Below are 16,596 nucleotides of genomic sequence, written 5' to 3'. Positions count from 1 at the left end.
AAATTATAAAATGCAGATCATAAAATCTCAGCTCTTAACTAGAAACATGTAAATTAAAGTTCAATCAGATGTTAGTGTGGTTAATTACCTGCGATTGAATTTGTATGGGGAGAGATGTCCAGATTCATCTCTTGCAGCCCAACCAAGGCAATCTTCTGAACTGATTGTTTTCTTCTGTGTTTCACCATAAACACAATTATTTTTCAATTTTCATGAAACATCTTACACATGGATTTATAAGGCAAGTAAGAAGTAGTTAATAAGAACCAACCTGGTTAATAAGTTTTCTTTGTTCTCTTAGCGTTCACAATTTTTTGATGAGGCAAATTCATGACTAGTTTTTATATAGCATAGGATTAAGAAGCTGAATAGTACGAAAGCAGATACCTCATGATGATAAAAGCATGTGATAAAAGTCTACGCCCACGTTCATGTTATATTAATTTATTTCTCATTTGTTAAGACCAAACTGTGTATTGGAGTATCACTTAACATGTTACACAGTGAGATGGGCAGCAAACTTGAACGCATGCTGCCATCGTTGGTGGCTCGTTCTCTTCTGACTTGCTCCATTCGCACCATTAATGAAGACGGTGACACTAAAAGAGTTTATGTAGTTTCATATTATTACAAAAGAGAATCAAACATGATGGGAAGAGGGAAAAAACTGCAAGGGCAAGTTAAAAACACCATCAATATCACCTTGTCTAGAAAATCAATCGAATCTGAGCCATCAACCAAACAAGAAAATCGCAGCAGCAATAGCAGAAATTCAAGAAAGAAAAGAGGAAGAAGAAGAAATTAAGCACAAAGTAGAAATTGTACAACATAGCAGGGAAGAATTAGAAGAAGAAGAAGAAGAATCAAATTCCAGATCTCAATCACAACCACCACAGCACCAAGAAGGATCAATAGAAATTACAGATTATTACCGAGAAGAAGCATTACCAGAGAAGAAGCCATTAACTGAATTAAATTTCTATTATAGACAACATTCATCAAGCTCATATTAACAATGTTCAGCAATGTTCAGCAATCCAGATTAACAATCTAAACATTTCTCAGCTATTCAGAATCAAAACCTAATCTAATCCTATTTTAACAACCTAAAAATTCACTAATCAAAAAACAAATCTAACTAAAATAATTACTAAAATCAAACTAACTAAATAAAATTAATTGAACTCAACAAAAATTAAAAGAATTTTGAAACCAAAACCTGGAAGCAAAGACAACCAAAACCTGGAAAGAAGGATGCCTAGGTCTCTACGGTTCGAACAGGAGGAAAGAGAGATGTGGTTCTAGACAACATTGTATGTGCTGATTGTTAATCTGTAATATAAAATGCAGCCATCAAAGTGAGCTTCCTAAACCTTAGTCTTCAAACTATTTCCCGTTATACAGGAAAATAAAATTAATTCAAAAAAAAAAGATGCTAAATTACCTTCAACCTTGGAATGTAATATCTATGTCTGCGAGATTTTGCAGCAGCTCCACCAACGATTCTTCAGACTGAAAGATAATTTTGGTGTTGAGGGAGAAAACAAAATAAAATAAGAATGAAAACTACTATGACTCCGTTCAAATTAACATCAAATTCAAGGTTTCTCATCATATGCGCATGATAGTTTGAAAGTGACCTATTGAAAGAAACTAAGAAAGCAACATTAGATGAAGCTAAAATGTCAGTTACTATTGATAGAAATCCCTACTATATATATATAGTCTATGATTTTTAAATTGCTTTTATAAAATAATTGACACCAGTAGTATAATACTTGACCCAAGTTTCAGTCCAAGAAAAAACCATTAATTAATACTTGAGTGTTAATACCTTAATCAGGTCATTAATTAATTATTTCTATGAACACATCACTAAAATTAAATTGAAAATTTCATTTACCCTATTTGCAAGAAAGGCTCAGGTTGGCAATCCATAGGGTTATTGGTTTGAGAAGGCTGAAAGGTAAAGTTGCTGTTTGCAGCAACTGAAGTTGAACTCCACAAGCTTTTCATAGGTTTTAGATTGAACCCTTCTGCCTCAAGCTAAAAATTGAAGTTTAATTTTTCAAGAAAATAAATTAATTTAAAAATGTGTTCATTAATTAAATTAATTAAACAAATATGACAACAGGCATGTATCCTCCGTAGCTAGAATTGTTACAATAATAATTCCTATGCTGAAATGTTTGGTGTATGTTATATTTCAAAACCTTGAGCCTAAGTTGCTTATTCATATCTCCAAGATGGTGCTCCTGCAAGATCAATAAAAAATACAAAAATTGAGAATAATAGCATGCAAGTTCAAGTGAACTCCTTATACACTTTTGCAAATATTCCTATATGAAAATGCACTTTTACTAAAATTCCAACCAAAAGAACCTTTACAAAATCTCAATCAAAAGAAGAGGTTGAACATATTAGTTGGATGCACATGGGGACCATCACTCTTTCAACAAGACAACAACAATCTAAGGCAAGAGAGTAATATTCTTCATCTTCCTCAAAATATACATATATCTCCATTTTCCTTAGAAAAATAATGCCAAAATTTAAGTTTGATATATGGTCATTTAATTTTATGGTTTAGGATATAGAAAAATATCTCATACGTTCAGCCAAATTATATTTATATTTACGGTTCAAGACAACATGATTTTTCCACCTAAACTTCATGCTAAAAAGCAGAACCTCTACAAAATTCTAGTATCTAAATTCTAAATAGCAGTAAGCAAAAATGAGTCACAAACAATGAGCATTTAACTAAACTTTCGGAACACATAAAATCCATCCCCACCTCCCAGGCATATCTCATACCTGATAACCATAACAATTCATAATTTACATTGATGTTTGTCATGAAGGCATGATCACCATGAAACTGTCACCAAATTCTTTGATCAGAAAGCTCTTTTCTCGATATTTATTCATGGAAGCTATATCCAACCTTCTCTGAATTGCAGTAGCAGCCTATAGTGACAAAATTACAAATAAACAAGCAGAATCATTAAAACCAACCAAAGAGCCTCAAATAGTTTAATTTGGGATTCTCACCTCAAAGTTACCAAGCTTGTATTGGTATGCCATTTCCTCCCTCAGTTGAGCTTGCTCTTTCATTGTCTGTGCCTGTAAATGACAGCCTAGAAGTGTGAGAAGAAAAGGACCTTGACATCAACAAAATAATCTAAGAATAGGAGCCACATCAACATAAAAAAGCAATCTGGTAAAAACTAACCATTCCACTTTGCATAGACTGCTTCAAAGCAATCACTTGCTCTTCCTTATGCTTTTCACGTGCTTGCAACAATTCTTGCCTGCAGTGGCAATGAAAAAATGATCATGATATAATGAAAATAAAGGAATTTAATGTTAAATCATACAAACTACTATATGCCTTGATGGTGTAGATGTTCTGATTTTGTGCAAATGAAAAATAGTTGACAAAGTAAAATAAACATATTGAGAAAATCCTATGCATAAAAAATTTAAAACAATGAGAGTAAAATTTTCTGCTTCATGAATCAAATAAAACCAGGTGCAGTGTAAGTTCAAAGGAAAAGCTTAGACAAATGGAATCAATTTACAATGTCAATACATATTGAACCAGTTGTCAATCCCAACAAGTATACAGAAAAATTCATTCAAGGTTTTAAATCCAAGTCAACATTGCACAACGAGGAGTTTAAGAAGATGACAATGTAAATGAAGGACAAAAACATCCCCAAATTGACAATTAGCAGACTCATGAGCAAAGATTACTTCTTATCTACAAAAGTATGCAGAGGCTTGTTCAAATTTAAATGAGTTAAAGTATAACTCTGCATGAGCTTACTTTTTGGAAGGGAAGGTAGCTGTGTTGTGATCCTCCATGAATCTGCACCAGAATCAGAAAAGTTGTCTTACATTAAATTAACAAAGAACCTAATGTAAACACTTGAATCAAACAATTATATAAAACAAAGCAAGTTTATGTGTTTTTTCCACTTAACCTAATGTAAAAACTTAACTGATTACACAATGATCCATCACAACAGGGAATTGTTTCATAGAAGCTGCAATTCCTCCTCCTTAACTAAAATAACAAAAGATATGTGATTGATTTATATCTAAACCCTAAACCTATTGCAAGTTCTTACTTGATTTTGACCTAAACATCAAGACTGAAATCACGACCAATAGATAACAAGAAATCACAAGTTGATATCAATTCTGAATGAAGAAAATGGAATCGAGAAAAAGAAAAGGCTTACAGCGACGATGTCAGGGTCACACCAGGGAAGCTGGTCTTTGCCGGAGAAGAAGTTACTAACGGAGTCCACTATCATTCTGAGCTGAGCTTCAAGCTTCGCCATTCAACAATAACCACCGAGTTTCCACCGAGTTGAGCTGAGTTTCACGAATCGCTGCAGACACGACGAGAGCGGCGGTGGAGGGAGCCCGTGCGACACAAGGATGATAGAGAGAGATCCTGCAACGCAAAAGGCGGCGAGAGCGGCGGAAGAAGCTGGTGCGACGGAGAGAAGAAGCAACTCAGTGACGGAGAGAGGAACAAGCTCATTGGATTCGTGTGGAGTGTGAATGGAGTGTGAATGGGTGGTGATAAAATTAGGGTTATCTCCATATTTCCGACGGAAAATTTAAATTACAGACGGAAAATCCGTCTGTAAAAATTTAATAAAATGCAACGTTTTGTCTATTTAATTACAGACGAATTTTCCGTCTGTAATCATTTCCCACGAAAAAAATTAATTTTACCGACAGAATTATCGATGGATTCTATTTTCCGTCTGTAATTTATGCTAATTCATTTTTTTGTTTTCCGACAAAAAATCCCTCTGAAATTCCGTCTGTATTTTCGTGGGATAAAATCCGTCGAAAATATCCATCTGTAATAACTAGTTTTCTAGTAGTGTGGATCGTTACATACTTCACCTCTTTTCATAATCAATTAATCAAAGAATGGGTGTTTATTAAGTTAAGAAAAATTGAATTACCAAGGAATTGCAGTTTGATTACTAATGATTTGCCATAGATACATCTTGCATAATTAAAGTAGAGCGTGAAAAGCATTCTTTCTAAAGTTTAACATCTTTGAAACCTTGACTCTTTTCATAATATTACTTTGTCAAACACTTATTGCTTGCTTTCACTTAATTTATTATTTTATGTTAAAGACTTCTAAAACTCTAAATTTTGATTGTCTAACTAGATTAATCACTATATCACGGTTGCATAGTCCGTTAATTCTTGTGGAAACGTAACCCTAGTGGTAGTACTTGGTACAACTCGGTACACTTGCCGATAATAGTTTGCAAAAATACGCATCAAACCTCAAAGTCGGCTACCTCGGTGATGCGCCATGTCGCGTTCAAGCGGTTGATGTCCGGATCATGTATATCTGTGTGCGTCATACTTGCCGAGTAAATCAATAATATACTTAGAATAGGGTAGAAGTTGGAGAAAATATGAATAAATGAGTGAAAAATATATCCAAATGGCACTATAAACAAAGTGTATGGCCTGTGCTGTGTTTAGTCTTATCTTGTTTACAGTCTAAATGAAAGAATACGATACATATCTCATTTACAGTAACAGTTTTCTTTCATTTACACTGTAAACGAAATAAGAGATACGATGTATTTTAATAACAAACTATAAAATATATATTTTAGTAAATTAAACATTTATTTTATTTATTTAAAAAAAAATCCGAGGATTTCCTTTAACATTAGCGGCAGAAATCCCAATAAGAACAACTACCCGCTCCAATAGACTACAGAAGAGGGACTTATGCTTAAAAATCCATATTTGCATATCAGCCTTAAAATTGTCAGATAATTCTTTCACGCACCTTGGTCTTTAAGCACCACAAAATACTTTCACAGAATTCTCCCTCTTTAAAATTACAAATCAGGATCCAAGTTCAAAGAAGAAAGCTACTCTCGGCGAAGTGGGGAGAAGTATCTCAGTAACATCCCCAATTTGCTATATTCGAATGTTCGTCATCTTCTAGCTTGGTTTCGCTTTCACGACATCGTCAATTCTTTCGTTCTTTCTTTCTTTCTCAGATTAGATAGATATGTCTCACAACAATCACATAACCACCGATTCCCCGCTCTCTCGTCGCATAGTTCGTTCCTTCCTGCAATTCCTCAACTCTGGTATTTACCTTTTTTAGTTTCGCTGCTGATTTCCCCTCCCCCCATCCCTCTCTCTGTCTCTCTCTGCAATCCAAAAATCTAATTTTTGCCAAATTCTTACTCATTTTTTTCCGGTTTGTATTAGTTAGGTTGAAGTTGTCTATTGTAAAAAGGTTGTCAAAGTAGTTGTTTAATTTCATTTAATTTGCCCACTTTTGTTTTTTGTTTTTTTTTTTGTAATTATTTTATTTGAACACGCCTTAATCTGAGCAATTTCCTTTATGCGAAATAGTTGAACCAGGGCCTGGGGTTGATGCCGAAGGGATTGAGGTTGCTAGGGAGTGTTTGGCAGAGGCCTTTAAGCTAAACTGTGCTGGTGTAGATGGTGATCCGCAATCTGATTCCTTGATTGACATGTTCAAGAGCCTTGAAGCAAGAAAGCAGCGTGAAACTATCAAGTCAGACCCTAGTCCTATGGATGCTTCTAGTTCATTCTCTGACCATAATCCATCATCCTTTGCTCAAAATCATATGAAGGCATTGACTTCTCACTCTCCCTTTTCGTGTTCTTTCACTTTGTTATGCCATTTCAGTGATGTGACATCTTAAATTTTAGAGATGTCATTTACTCTTAGACATCAATTGATGGTTAGATAGAAGTAAAGAGAAAATTTTTGTGCTAAGGAAGAATGTATGCTACATTATGATGTTTTTGGTAGGTTTCTTTGGCACATATCCCTTGACCAGGGATATGACTTTGTTTTTGGGTTCCTCTGATTGATATGCTGAGTGTGGAGAACTTTCTTACATTGCTTGTTTTCTTTTTTCTTTTTCTGTTTCCATTTGTTTTTTTTTAAATATTTTGTTGTTTTGTTTAGGCAGAATTTATTATCCTTCACAATTTCTATTTCTTCTTCTGTTTATGGTCTTGTACTTTTGTATCCATCTTAGTTTGCTGAAGGAGTTCTTAGTTTGTATCCATCTTCTATTATGGTGATGTCTAATGATATATCTATGTAGGTTTCATTGTTCTTGGTCTAGCAGTTTATTAGACTTTCAATTGACTTTACATTGTTTCCTACTTAAATTTGTTGTGGTTTTGATTCCATTTCATAATATATAACTTGATTAGGATCAAGATTGGACACAGGGCACTGACATTTTTGGTAGGTAAATCTGTCCCCTTAAATTTATTTTAAACTTTAGTGATTATGACCTCGTCCACATGAAATGAATGTGTTTTACCAGAATGCGGCATATATTATAGATTGGTTTATATCCAAATCATATTAGAATTCTACTATATAATTTTTCTTAAATATTTGGATACAGTGATTGAGATCCTAGTCTGTAAATTTGAATACTTTGATATGTGTTAAATGTTTCATTGTTATTTTGTAATGTTTGATAGCAGCATCCAAAGATGAACTCTGTGGAAAATTTTTTGCATCTCTGGAGAAAAATCACTATTTTAGGGTGAATCACGATGGAACTGATGACCCAATGCAACTAGAGAAAGCATCTTGTTTATTTGATAATGCTTTTAAGGTATGACATCCTTATTGATACATAAAGTAACTTTATTATAATATCAACATTCCCTCTCAAGCTAGAGTATATACAGTGTGTTCTGTTTTCTCATGGAATACTTGATTTGAGGCAATGTGAAGCATAGTTATTAGAACTAGACCGAATTGGCTGGTACGACTGGAAAATTGGTGATTCAATTTAGTGACCAACCTGGTTAAGGTGTCAAACTGAAGAAGTAATTAGACCAAACCCGTTGAAAACTAGCCAGTTTATCCCAAACTGCTTTAGGAACATGGTAGGATGCTTGTTGACATCCATGGGTGGACTAGCAGGTGGTGGATCTTGGAAGGCAAATTTTGGAAATAAATCTAAAATTTGGACTGAGAGTCGAACCTAGGACTAAGCGCTGGTCATTCACCCCTAAGTTACTCTTGCTTTTGAGCTTTCTTTCCTCATTAATAATATTAATTCTATTTTATCAATTAGTTTATAACAAAAGTTTCAATTAATTCCACATCTTATCACAAAAACAACAATCCCACTAAGTAGGGTCCGCTACATGGATTAACCGACATCATTGTGTCCTATCATGTTTACAAACACTTGGACTTTAATTTATTTTCTTATATGAGTCACTCTAAGTAATTTTCATAAGACAGGAAGACCCAAGAGCAATAGATAGTGGAAATAATGTTTTTTTTTTTTGCTAGACCTCTAACAAATTTATTCTTACACATTGAAAGAGATTTTCCTACTAGATCTTCAAAGAACACGTCTTTGACAATCTTGATCAAAAGGATAAATTAAAGGAACTAAACTAAGGGTTACCTTAGATTAGATCCTTCAATTTCTTCATGCACCAACAACAATAGCAAAGCCTTATCCCACCAGGTCTAGTCGATTACGTGGATCAAATGACAGTATTGCATCTTATCCTAAATCATGTTTATGGTCATTTACACATAGATATCTTTTGTCTGCCTTGTGTATGATCATTTTAGGTCTTCCTCTACCTTTCACTATTTTTCTATCTTTTATCTGGTCCATCCTCCTGATCGGATATTCTGCTGATTTTTCGCTCACATGTCCAAACCACATGAGACAAGATTCTATCATCTTTCAGCAGTAGGCGCTATTGCAAAGTTTCTCTTATATTTTTGTTCTTTATTCTGTCCATATGTATTTAGCCGCTCATGTATCTAAGCTTGTTCATTTTTGCCACATTAAGCTTATGCTCATGTTTACCCTTTGTCACCTAACACTCAGTTCATATAACATAATTGATCTAATGACATTGCAATAAAATTTGTCCTTAAGTTTTAAAGGTATTTTTTTCACACATAATACCATACGCATTCCGCCACTTTGACTAGCCCACTTAAAATTTCTTCATGCAACAAGCAAAGCAAATCAATCATCTCACTTGGATATTTAGAAAAACATGTTTCATATGAAACTTGGAATTTCATTAATAAAATGCTTCATAAAATGTCTTACTAAATAGCTTAAATAGTCTCCTAACTAACCAACCTAAGCAAATACAGGAATAAAGAAGGAAAAAACCCCTGAAACTCTGTTGTTCTCTAGTTTTCTTGAATATCTTTGGCCCATCTGCCCAGGAGAGGGCATATAAATGGTCCCATTGAAAGAAAAGTGATGTTGATAAAATAATAGTACTGGGAAGTGAACAAATTATAATATGCCACGTAGTAGTTAATCACACTGCTCAGTTCTAAGTTTATTTCATAATCAAAATTTTCTTCTACCTTTCTTCAAATTCTGGCTAATCCTACCATCCTATTTTTGGGGACATCTCGGATGAGACGAGATTTGGCTGACTACTATGATATTCCATATGTTCATCAACAGCATTATCAGTATGTTAAATGATATGCATTCTACCTGTATGAGAGATAGCTTTACTGTGAAAGGTTTTGAAACTGCTACATGCAACTCAATTCCGATCAGTATTGTCACGTGCTGTCTCCATCTGGTTCTTTGGGGTTCTTTATTCTATCAGACAATCCTTTTGGTTAGATGCTTGAAATTAACAATTTCATAAACATATTCATGCCTTTCTCAATTGATCCTTCAGTCAGTTGTTATCTTAAATCTATGTATATACATACATTTCTATTAGTACTAGTTATTTTATGCAATCCTTTTATTTTCTTTCGTTTCTATCTATATTGTTGTACAACAACTTCCAAGCCTCATCTTATTTGGTGACGTTTATTACATAGATCAACCAATGCCATTGGCTATGGGTTCTATCAGAAGCTAATTCTGATGAAGTTATTCTGCTGCTATATAGGAGATGGAAAAATCTGGGTCCCCAGTATTAAATCTGAAGAATTTGGCTGAATCACTGAAATCACTAGGTATGATAAGTTTTTAAATCTGTTGATTAATTCATAATTGTGTAAATTTCAATTCATGATTTTGTTGGAATGTGAATTAGAAGGATTTTTAAGCTGAGCATTAGGAGGATTTTCTGATAATGCAAGCATGCACACACGGTGACATGCATTATGTGTATCTCTTGCTAATAATACCCGAAATTTGGTTTCACTCAGGTAACAAGGCAATGCAATCCAAGCAATACCATGATGCAATTGAGTTGTATAATTGTGCAATTGCAGTGCATGAAAAAAGTGCTGTTTATTACTGCAACAGGTATTTGCTCTGGTTTATATGTTTTCAAATATACTACTAATTATATTTGGTTATTCTCTATATGATTACATGGGTAGCTTTTATATGGAATGTTAACTTACTGATCTTCTCAGGAAGTTGCAATTTCTGCTCATTTTCACTAGATGTAATATGCTTTTGTGAGATATTAGTCTAGGGCAGGAGGACACTCTTGTTATGTGAGAAGTGAGAATGCTAATCATGGATTTTGTATTGAATGAGTAGTTAAGTTTGTAACTAAAAGGGATAAGTATAGTTTTGGTCCCTAAAGTTTGGGGTCAATATCTAAATCGTTTTTAACCTTATTTTTGGTTCGAAATGGTCCTTAGTGTTACATTTATTATTAAAATTCTCCTTTTGATTTTTCGGACAAAAATGCCATTGTGTTTATTATTGGTAGTTATGAAAATTAAAACAAATTAATAGATAAATAAAGAAATAAATAAACATAATAATCATACACAACTTCACTTCAGTTTCTGGGAGGAAACGATGAGATGACGATTGTTCCTCCGCCGCAGTCGATGGAGGGGCTCCATGAAGCTAACAAGTGACTGCGCCCTCTAACAAACCCTTCATTCGCAAATTCCCATTTATCTGGACCAATCTTTCTAAAACCCTACATGACCAAATAGATAAGACAAATTTGAAGTCTCAATGATTGTTCACAAATCGCAAAAGCAGGTAAGGGAATTCCAGAAACCACGAGACCAATGGATTTAAATATTCAATCATATATAGTGGCAGGTAAATAATCAGTAAAACCTTTTTATAGTAATTAATAATTATAACTGGTTTCTAAATTGGGTTAGAAAGGAACACAATCTTTAAATTGGGTTAGAAAGAAATACAAAATCTTTATATTGGGAAGTTATTATGCTTGAAGTATCTTGGAAGAAGGCCTCTAGAGAAGGTGTGCGGATCCCAAACCAAGAAGCTTGCGCCGTTTCAGATTGTCCATCGCGTCAAACGTCTTCGTGAGGAATGGTGGTGCTCTTGCTTTGTGGAGCCCCTCCATTGGATGCGGCGGAGGAACTATCGTCATCTTGTTGTTTCCTCCCAGAAATTGAAGTGAATCTATATATAATTATTATGTTTATTTAATTCTTAATTTATCTTTTAATTTATTTTAATTTTCATAACTACCAATAACAAACACAAGGGGATTTTTGTCCAAAAAAGTCGAAAAGGACGATTTTAATTCTAAATGTAACGTTGAGGAGCATTTCGAACCAAAAAAAAGTTAGGGGCAATTTGGGTTTTGGCTCCAAACTTTAGGAACCAAAACAGTACTTATTTCGAACTAAAATTTTAAAAAATTCTTTTGCTACTTATACCCACTCTCAATATTGTCACCAAATTTGTCCATTCGTCACTGATATTCTTCCCTTCCCTGTCGACTGTTGCTTCCTTGACACCTTGAAATGAAATTGAGATAAACAGAATGAACAGGTTCTGTAGGCAGTACTATTTTCTTTCAAAAGAATGAAACATCCCTGAATTCTTATGTAAAATTGAGCAACAAATATATGTGGAATTACATCGCAATCAATTATCTGTCAGGGGGTGTGTTTCAACAAAAAAAAAATGGAAATGATTTGATTTGATTTGATTTGATTTGATTTGCTTTTTTGAAATCAAATAATGTGTGTGAACTGCTGCTGACCACTGCCAACCACCAACGGACCTCCGCCTGATAGCTGCCTGCCACCTCCCATTCGAAACACATCTTTATTTACACTAATATTTAGAGGGCAAAACAGTTTTTTTTTTTAAATCTTTTAGATCCAAAATCCATGTAAATCCTGTTAAAAGTGAAAGGACTTCAAATACAAAGTGATAGAAAATCTGTTGGATTTCAAAATAAATTCAATTCTCATTTTTCTTAAAATCTAAACAAGTTAATTGATTTGCAAATAAAATCAATTGCATTTCTTTGGGATTTCTAACATGCCCTTAAGCACTTTTCTCTCAGGATTTAAACTCGTGGAATTGTGTGACGGCTTTATATAACAAATAGTTTATCGATTATGGAATCTTATCCATTATTTCATCCCACAGCTCCAAAGGAATACTGAATCATGACCTTGAGAACGTTTACAAGGATGATGGTTTAATCTCTTCTGATCTATCGTGACCCAAATTGAAATTTGTAGTCATAAGAGTCCCTTCCTTTCTCTTTTCTCTTGAAGTAATGTATTGTGATATATGCCATGGTTCAACCTTCTCTGATCATTAGGCACCATTTTAAGCAATGAACCTGTACTCTGTTCATTGTTTTGACACATATCAGGGCAGCAGCTTACACTCAGCTTAAAAAATATGATGAAGCAATCCAAGATTGTCTTAGATCTATTGAGATTGATCCAAACTACAGCAAGGCTTACAGTCGTTTGGGGTTAGTATACTATGCTCAAGGAAACTACAGCTTTGCTATTGATAAAGGGTTCAGAAAAGGTTGGTAGTGTATTCTTCTACTGTTATGTAAGCTTATAATTTGTTTTAGAATTGACAGGGACTTGCCCTGTGAATGTTGACCTTTTTGTTGCTTTTTCATACAAACCATCGTGACATATTTGAGATGCATCATATATTTCACATTTACACATTGTTTGAACACCACACAATGCTATTTCTCTGATTTTTATAATGTGTTCTGTGTGAGGTAAATTCAGAATCCATTTCACATATGCAAAGTGGCTGAATTTTTTTGAAATACTTTGTCAGGCGAGTGTCAGGTGAGCAGGTCTGTTGGTTTTGGGAGTAGGAAGGTGTAAGAAACCACAAACACAGGGACTAGAGGAAGTAGTATGATTGTACTATTCACACTGATGAGTCTGGATCTCAGCTCACAGTTGAAGAGAAGATAGAAGAAAATACGCAACAAGCAAAGTGAAACAGGGCGCTATTGCAGCCCCACTCACCCAGGCCAACTCCCAATTTTTAGCCTCCCTCTCTTTCCTCACTCTCTACGCTTTATATCTCTCTTTCACGTAGCTAGAAATACACCACCACTTTGCGCACAACCCACATGCCAGCATGACATTCTATTTGTTCTCAATTTCTGCACAATTAGTTAGGAATTGAGGATTCACTCAATTTTCCCACTCCCTGATTCTGCTTAATTCCAAAACTATCCTTGAACCTTTTGTGCCTATATACTTGCAGCCCTTTGGGGTATCTATCCTTAAAGCTAGTAGAAGGATTGCAAAACCTTTCCGGGAATGTGCAGTATATGCTACTGTTGTATTTAGTTTGACCCCATGCATCTTCGATGTTAAAATTTAGTCAAGAGTTTTGGAAGCTAGGCTCTATTGATAGGTTTTTTACTTTTGCATTTTGCTCTTGTAAGGAGTCTCTTTGATTCTCCCATGTTCTTGTAAAATTCTTCTGTCTTAATGATATTCTTGTTTTTTTAAAAATAGATTACTAAATTTCTCTCACAAAATCTCAAAGGGAGTTTTTCTCAAAGTTCTTGATGGATGAGCTACCATTTGCTGTTTGGATTTCCTAAACTTCCAGGAACATGATGTAAAAATTCCAGTCAAATTGACTTATCTTTCCAAAATACACGCTACATTAAACTTATCATGTTTATTTTGATGATAACTATTGGATCCAAGATGCTTGGGATTCAAGAATTTTAAATCTATTGAATAAGTGAGAAACTTGAGGTTTTATCCTTACCATGATATCTTACTTCTGCAGCCTTGCTATTGGATCCAAATAACGAAGCTGTTAAAGAAAATATACGGGTTTGACCTGTTGTTCCTTTCTGTTTTGCTTTGCTTGTTACTTCTTCTGTTTGTCATAACCATTTTGTATCTATAGGTGGCTGAGCATAAATTGCGAGAAGAGCAACACCATGCAAATCATAATCAGGTATTGTTATCATCATTATTTCATTTTTAAAAATAAAGGAAATATTTATATTTTAGTTACTTGAAAGAAGATATAGTAGAGACTGAATATTATTCATTGATGACATTGATTTTTTATAGAATATTTTCATGACAGCTTAGTGTTATGCATTTATGCTCTCAGACTACTATGCTTTTGTCCATTGTAATTCACAACCTACTGGTGCCACTGTTGGAAATTCGGCCTCTACATACTACACTTCACAAGTAAATTTGTTAGGTTTCTCACTCCTTCATGTTACTAGACATCCTCCCAAGAACATGAATATGATGATTGAATCTCCTTTCAATAACAAAAACCTTGTTGAGATGATGTTACATATTTTATCTGCAGCTTGCATGTGTGTCTTCCTTGCTTGGCATGCATAAATTTGCTAACACTAACTGCATATGCTTAATTTTATGTAGCATGTGCCAAATGTAATAACATCCCCACTCAACTCTCGAATAGACCGTTATCAACATTCAACCATAGGAGACTCCTAATAATTTCTTATTTTGTGATTCTGTTGGTTAGATACACCAGCGGGTTTGCATTTGAGCTTTACTGTTTGTTTGGGAGTTTCTTTAAGAAATAAAGATACCTTTCTTGAGATGGGCAATTGAATCCGTTGGAAGTACCTTAATTTCCAAATATCTTGTATTTTGAATCCAGATGCTAACTTATCCTTCAGAATATACTACTTGTTTGAGTGGATAAAAAAAAAAAAATTTGACAAAAGGATTTCATTCAATCAGAGAAGAATAGTAAAAGACAGAGGATAATAGTTATTCTTTACGAGAGCAAAAAACAACCAAAATGAAAGTTATCTATGAAGCATAGGTTGCCAATCTCTCAACATGTCTAAGAAGAAAAGTCTTCTATGAAGATCATGGGTTTACACCAAATAGATTCCAGACATCTAGTGATCTAGTCTTGTCCTGTAAAACTAGCTTGTCAGAAAATTTGTCATAGGTGCATACAATTGCCTGATCGCAATGTCATCCACATATCCAGACAGAATCGAGAGTTTACCTCCTTGAGTGTGTTTGGAAAGGATGGTATGATCATCTTGCTTTTTCATACTCCTTTGATACCGTCGTATTTATGAACCTTCAAAAGTAAGATGTGGAGCAATCGCTTCAACGTGCTTTTCTTAAATACATTGGTTTTATTCATCGATTGAATCAGAGTTTAGAGGGATCTCCACGTAGACATCCTACTCCAAGTCTCTGGAGAAAACATGTTTCATGTTAAACTTTTGCTATTCCCACACAAAGGGAGCATCAAGAATTAGTAAAATTTTAGCAATGTTTCAATTTACACCAGTGATGGTGTGTTTAACTTGCATATGGTTTTTTTGAATGCCGTGGTTAATTGTTAGTTATTTCCATAATATCCAATGTGTAGCATTTTCCTGCACTTCAAGCATTAGTAACTTAAAATATTTTTGCCGAATTGGTAATATGTGTTCATGATACATTTGTCATTAGCATTGTAATGGTTGTTGCTCAAACAAGATGCTGTAATCTCTCTCTATAGTAGCAGTTATAGCATTCTGATGGTAGTTTCTTAAACATGATACCTGAAAGGCTGAAACTAATCACTTTTTATGCTCTAAAGAGTTCAAGATCATCTTGGGAATTCCCGAACCAATCGACAAGAGGATCAAGAAGCCATGGAGTGCCACCTTTTCCATCAGTGCCATTTAACCCAAATGATATAGCAAGCATGTTCAGAGACATGGCTGCAAATGTCACAGGTTCGCACCATGGGTCGCAGTCTCAGGAACGGCCAGTGGATGCCAATGCCACAAGTGCTAACGAACCGGAAATAAGAATTGGTGGCAATATTAATTTGAACTTTGATGAAATGTCTGATGATGTAACAGGAGCCTTTAGATCTATGATGGAGATGTTCTCTGGGAGCTCGTCTCAAGGGCAACGACAAGATCATATGAATGGAAGAGCAGCTCCAAACTAAGGCTATGTGTATGTTTGGTTTAGCGTTCATGCACAATCAAAAGTCTTGAACGTTGGACCAAACTTGTTTGGATGAATTTTTTAACAAAATTTTTACCCTCAAACGTACATTTACTTGAAGCAACATTTTGTAGTTTTTGTTTTCAATTCCTACGGTTGAGAATTGATTGCAAAATTTATTCTCTCAACTATCCTTCTTCACTTTCTTCTTGTTATACATACACGGTCATCTTCGTTTTATTTTTCAATTATCCTTCTTCACTTCATCTTTTCTCCATGCAAGGTCATCTTCATTTTATTTCTCTTTCTTTTTCATCTTCTATCTTTATTTTATTTTATACATCTTTTTG

General features: G+C 34.4%; 2 protein-coding genes across 9 annotated transcripts; one reads left to right on the top strand and one right to left on the bottom strand.

The window, feature by feature from the left end:
* On the bottom strand, positions 272-4,591 carry LOC107608780 (mitochondrial fission 1 protein A-like). Of its 8 annotated transcripts, none has more exons than XM_021105924.1 (10): positions 4,251-4,591; positions 4,008-4,072; positions 3,833-3,874; positions 3,236-3,314; positions 3,055-3,126; positions 2,751-2,970; positions 2,214-2,530; positions 1,904-2,046; positions 1,445-1,512; positions 272-1,332 (listed from the first exon to the last, which is right to left on the bottom strand). In XM_021105924.1, exons 1-6 carry the CDS (start codon positions 4,350-4,352, stop codon positions 2,857-2,859), a joined length of 474 nt encoding a protein of 157 aa, XP_020961583.1. In that variant the 5' UTR covers positions 4,353-4,591; the 3' UTR covers positions 272-1,332; positions 1,445-1,512; positions 1,904-2,046; positions 2,214-2,530; positions 2,751-2,856. The 8 variants fall into 8 exon arrangements, with proteins under 8 accessions (XP_020961583.1, XP_020961584.1, XP_020961586.1 ...); XM_021105925.1 differs by having other exon boundaries at positions 2,214-2,255; positions 2,818-2,970; XM_021105927.1 differs by having other exon boundaries at positions 2,214-2,258; positions 2,822-2,970.
* On the top strand, positions 6,057-16,519 carry LOC107608779 (small glutamine-rich tetratricopeptide repeat-containing protein alpha; the record flags this gene model as incomplete). The annotated part of the gene is given in 10 exon segments (XM_021105923.1): positions 6,057-6,161; positions 6,433-6,677; positions 7,273-7,306; positions 7,552-7,688; positions 9,985-10,051; positions 10,247-10,346; positions 12,658-12,821; positions 14,073-14,119; positions 14,196-14,246; positions 15,888-16,519. Coding segments are annotated over 10 exon segments (1,287 nt in total). The 3' UTR covers positions 16,248-16,519.

The sequence above is a fragment of the Arachis ipaensis genome, chromosome B07 (assembly GCF_000816755.2).
Source record: "Arachis ipaensis cultivar K30076 chromosome B07, Araip1.1, whole genome shotgun sequence".
Classification (NCBI taxonomy): Eukaryota; Viridiplantae; Streptophyta; class Magnoliopsida; order Fabales; family Fabaceae; genus Arachis; species Arachis ipaensis.
Note: the sequence above shows the minus strand (reverse complement) of the source record. Positions and strands in the feature narration are given on the sequence as shown.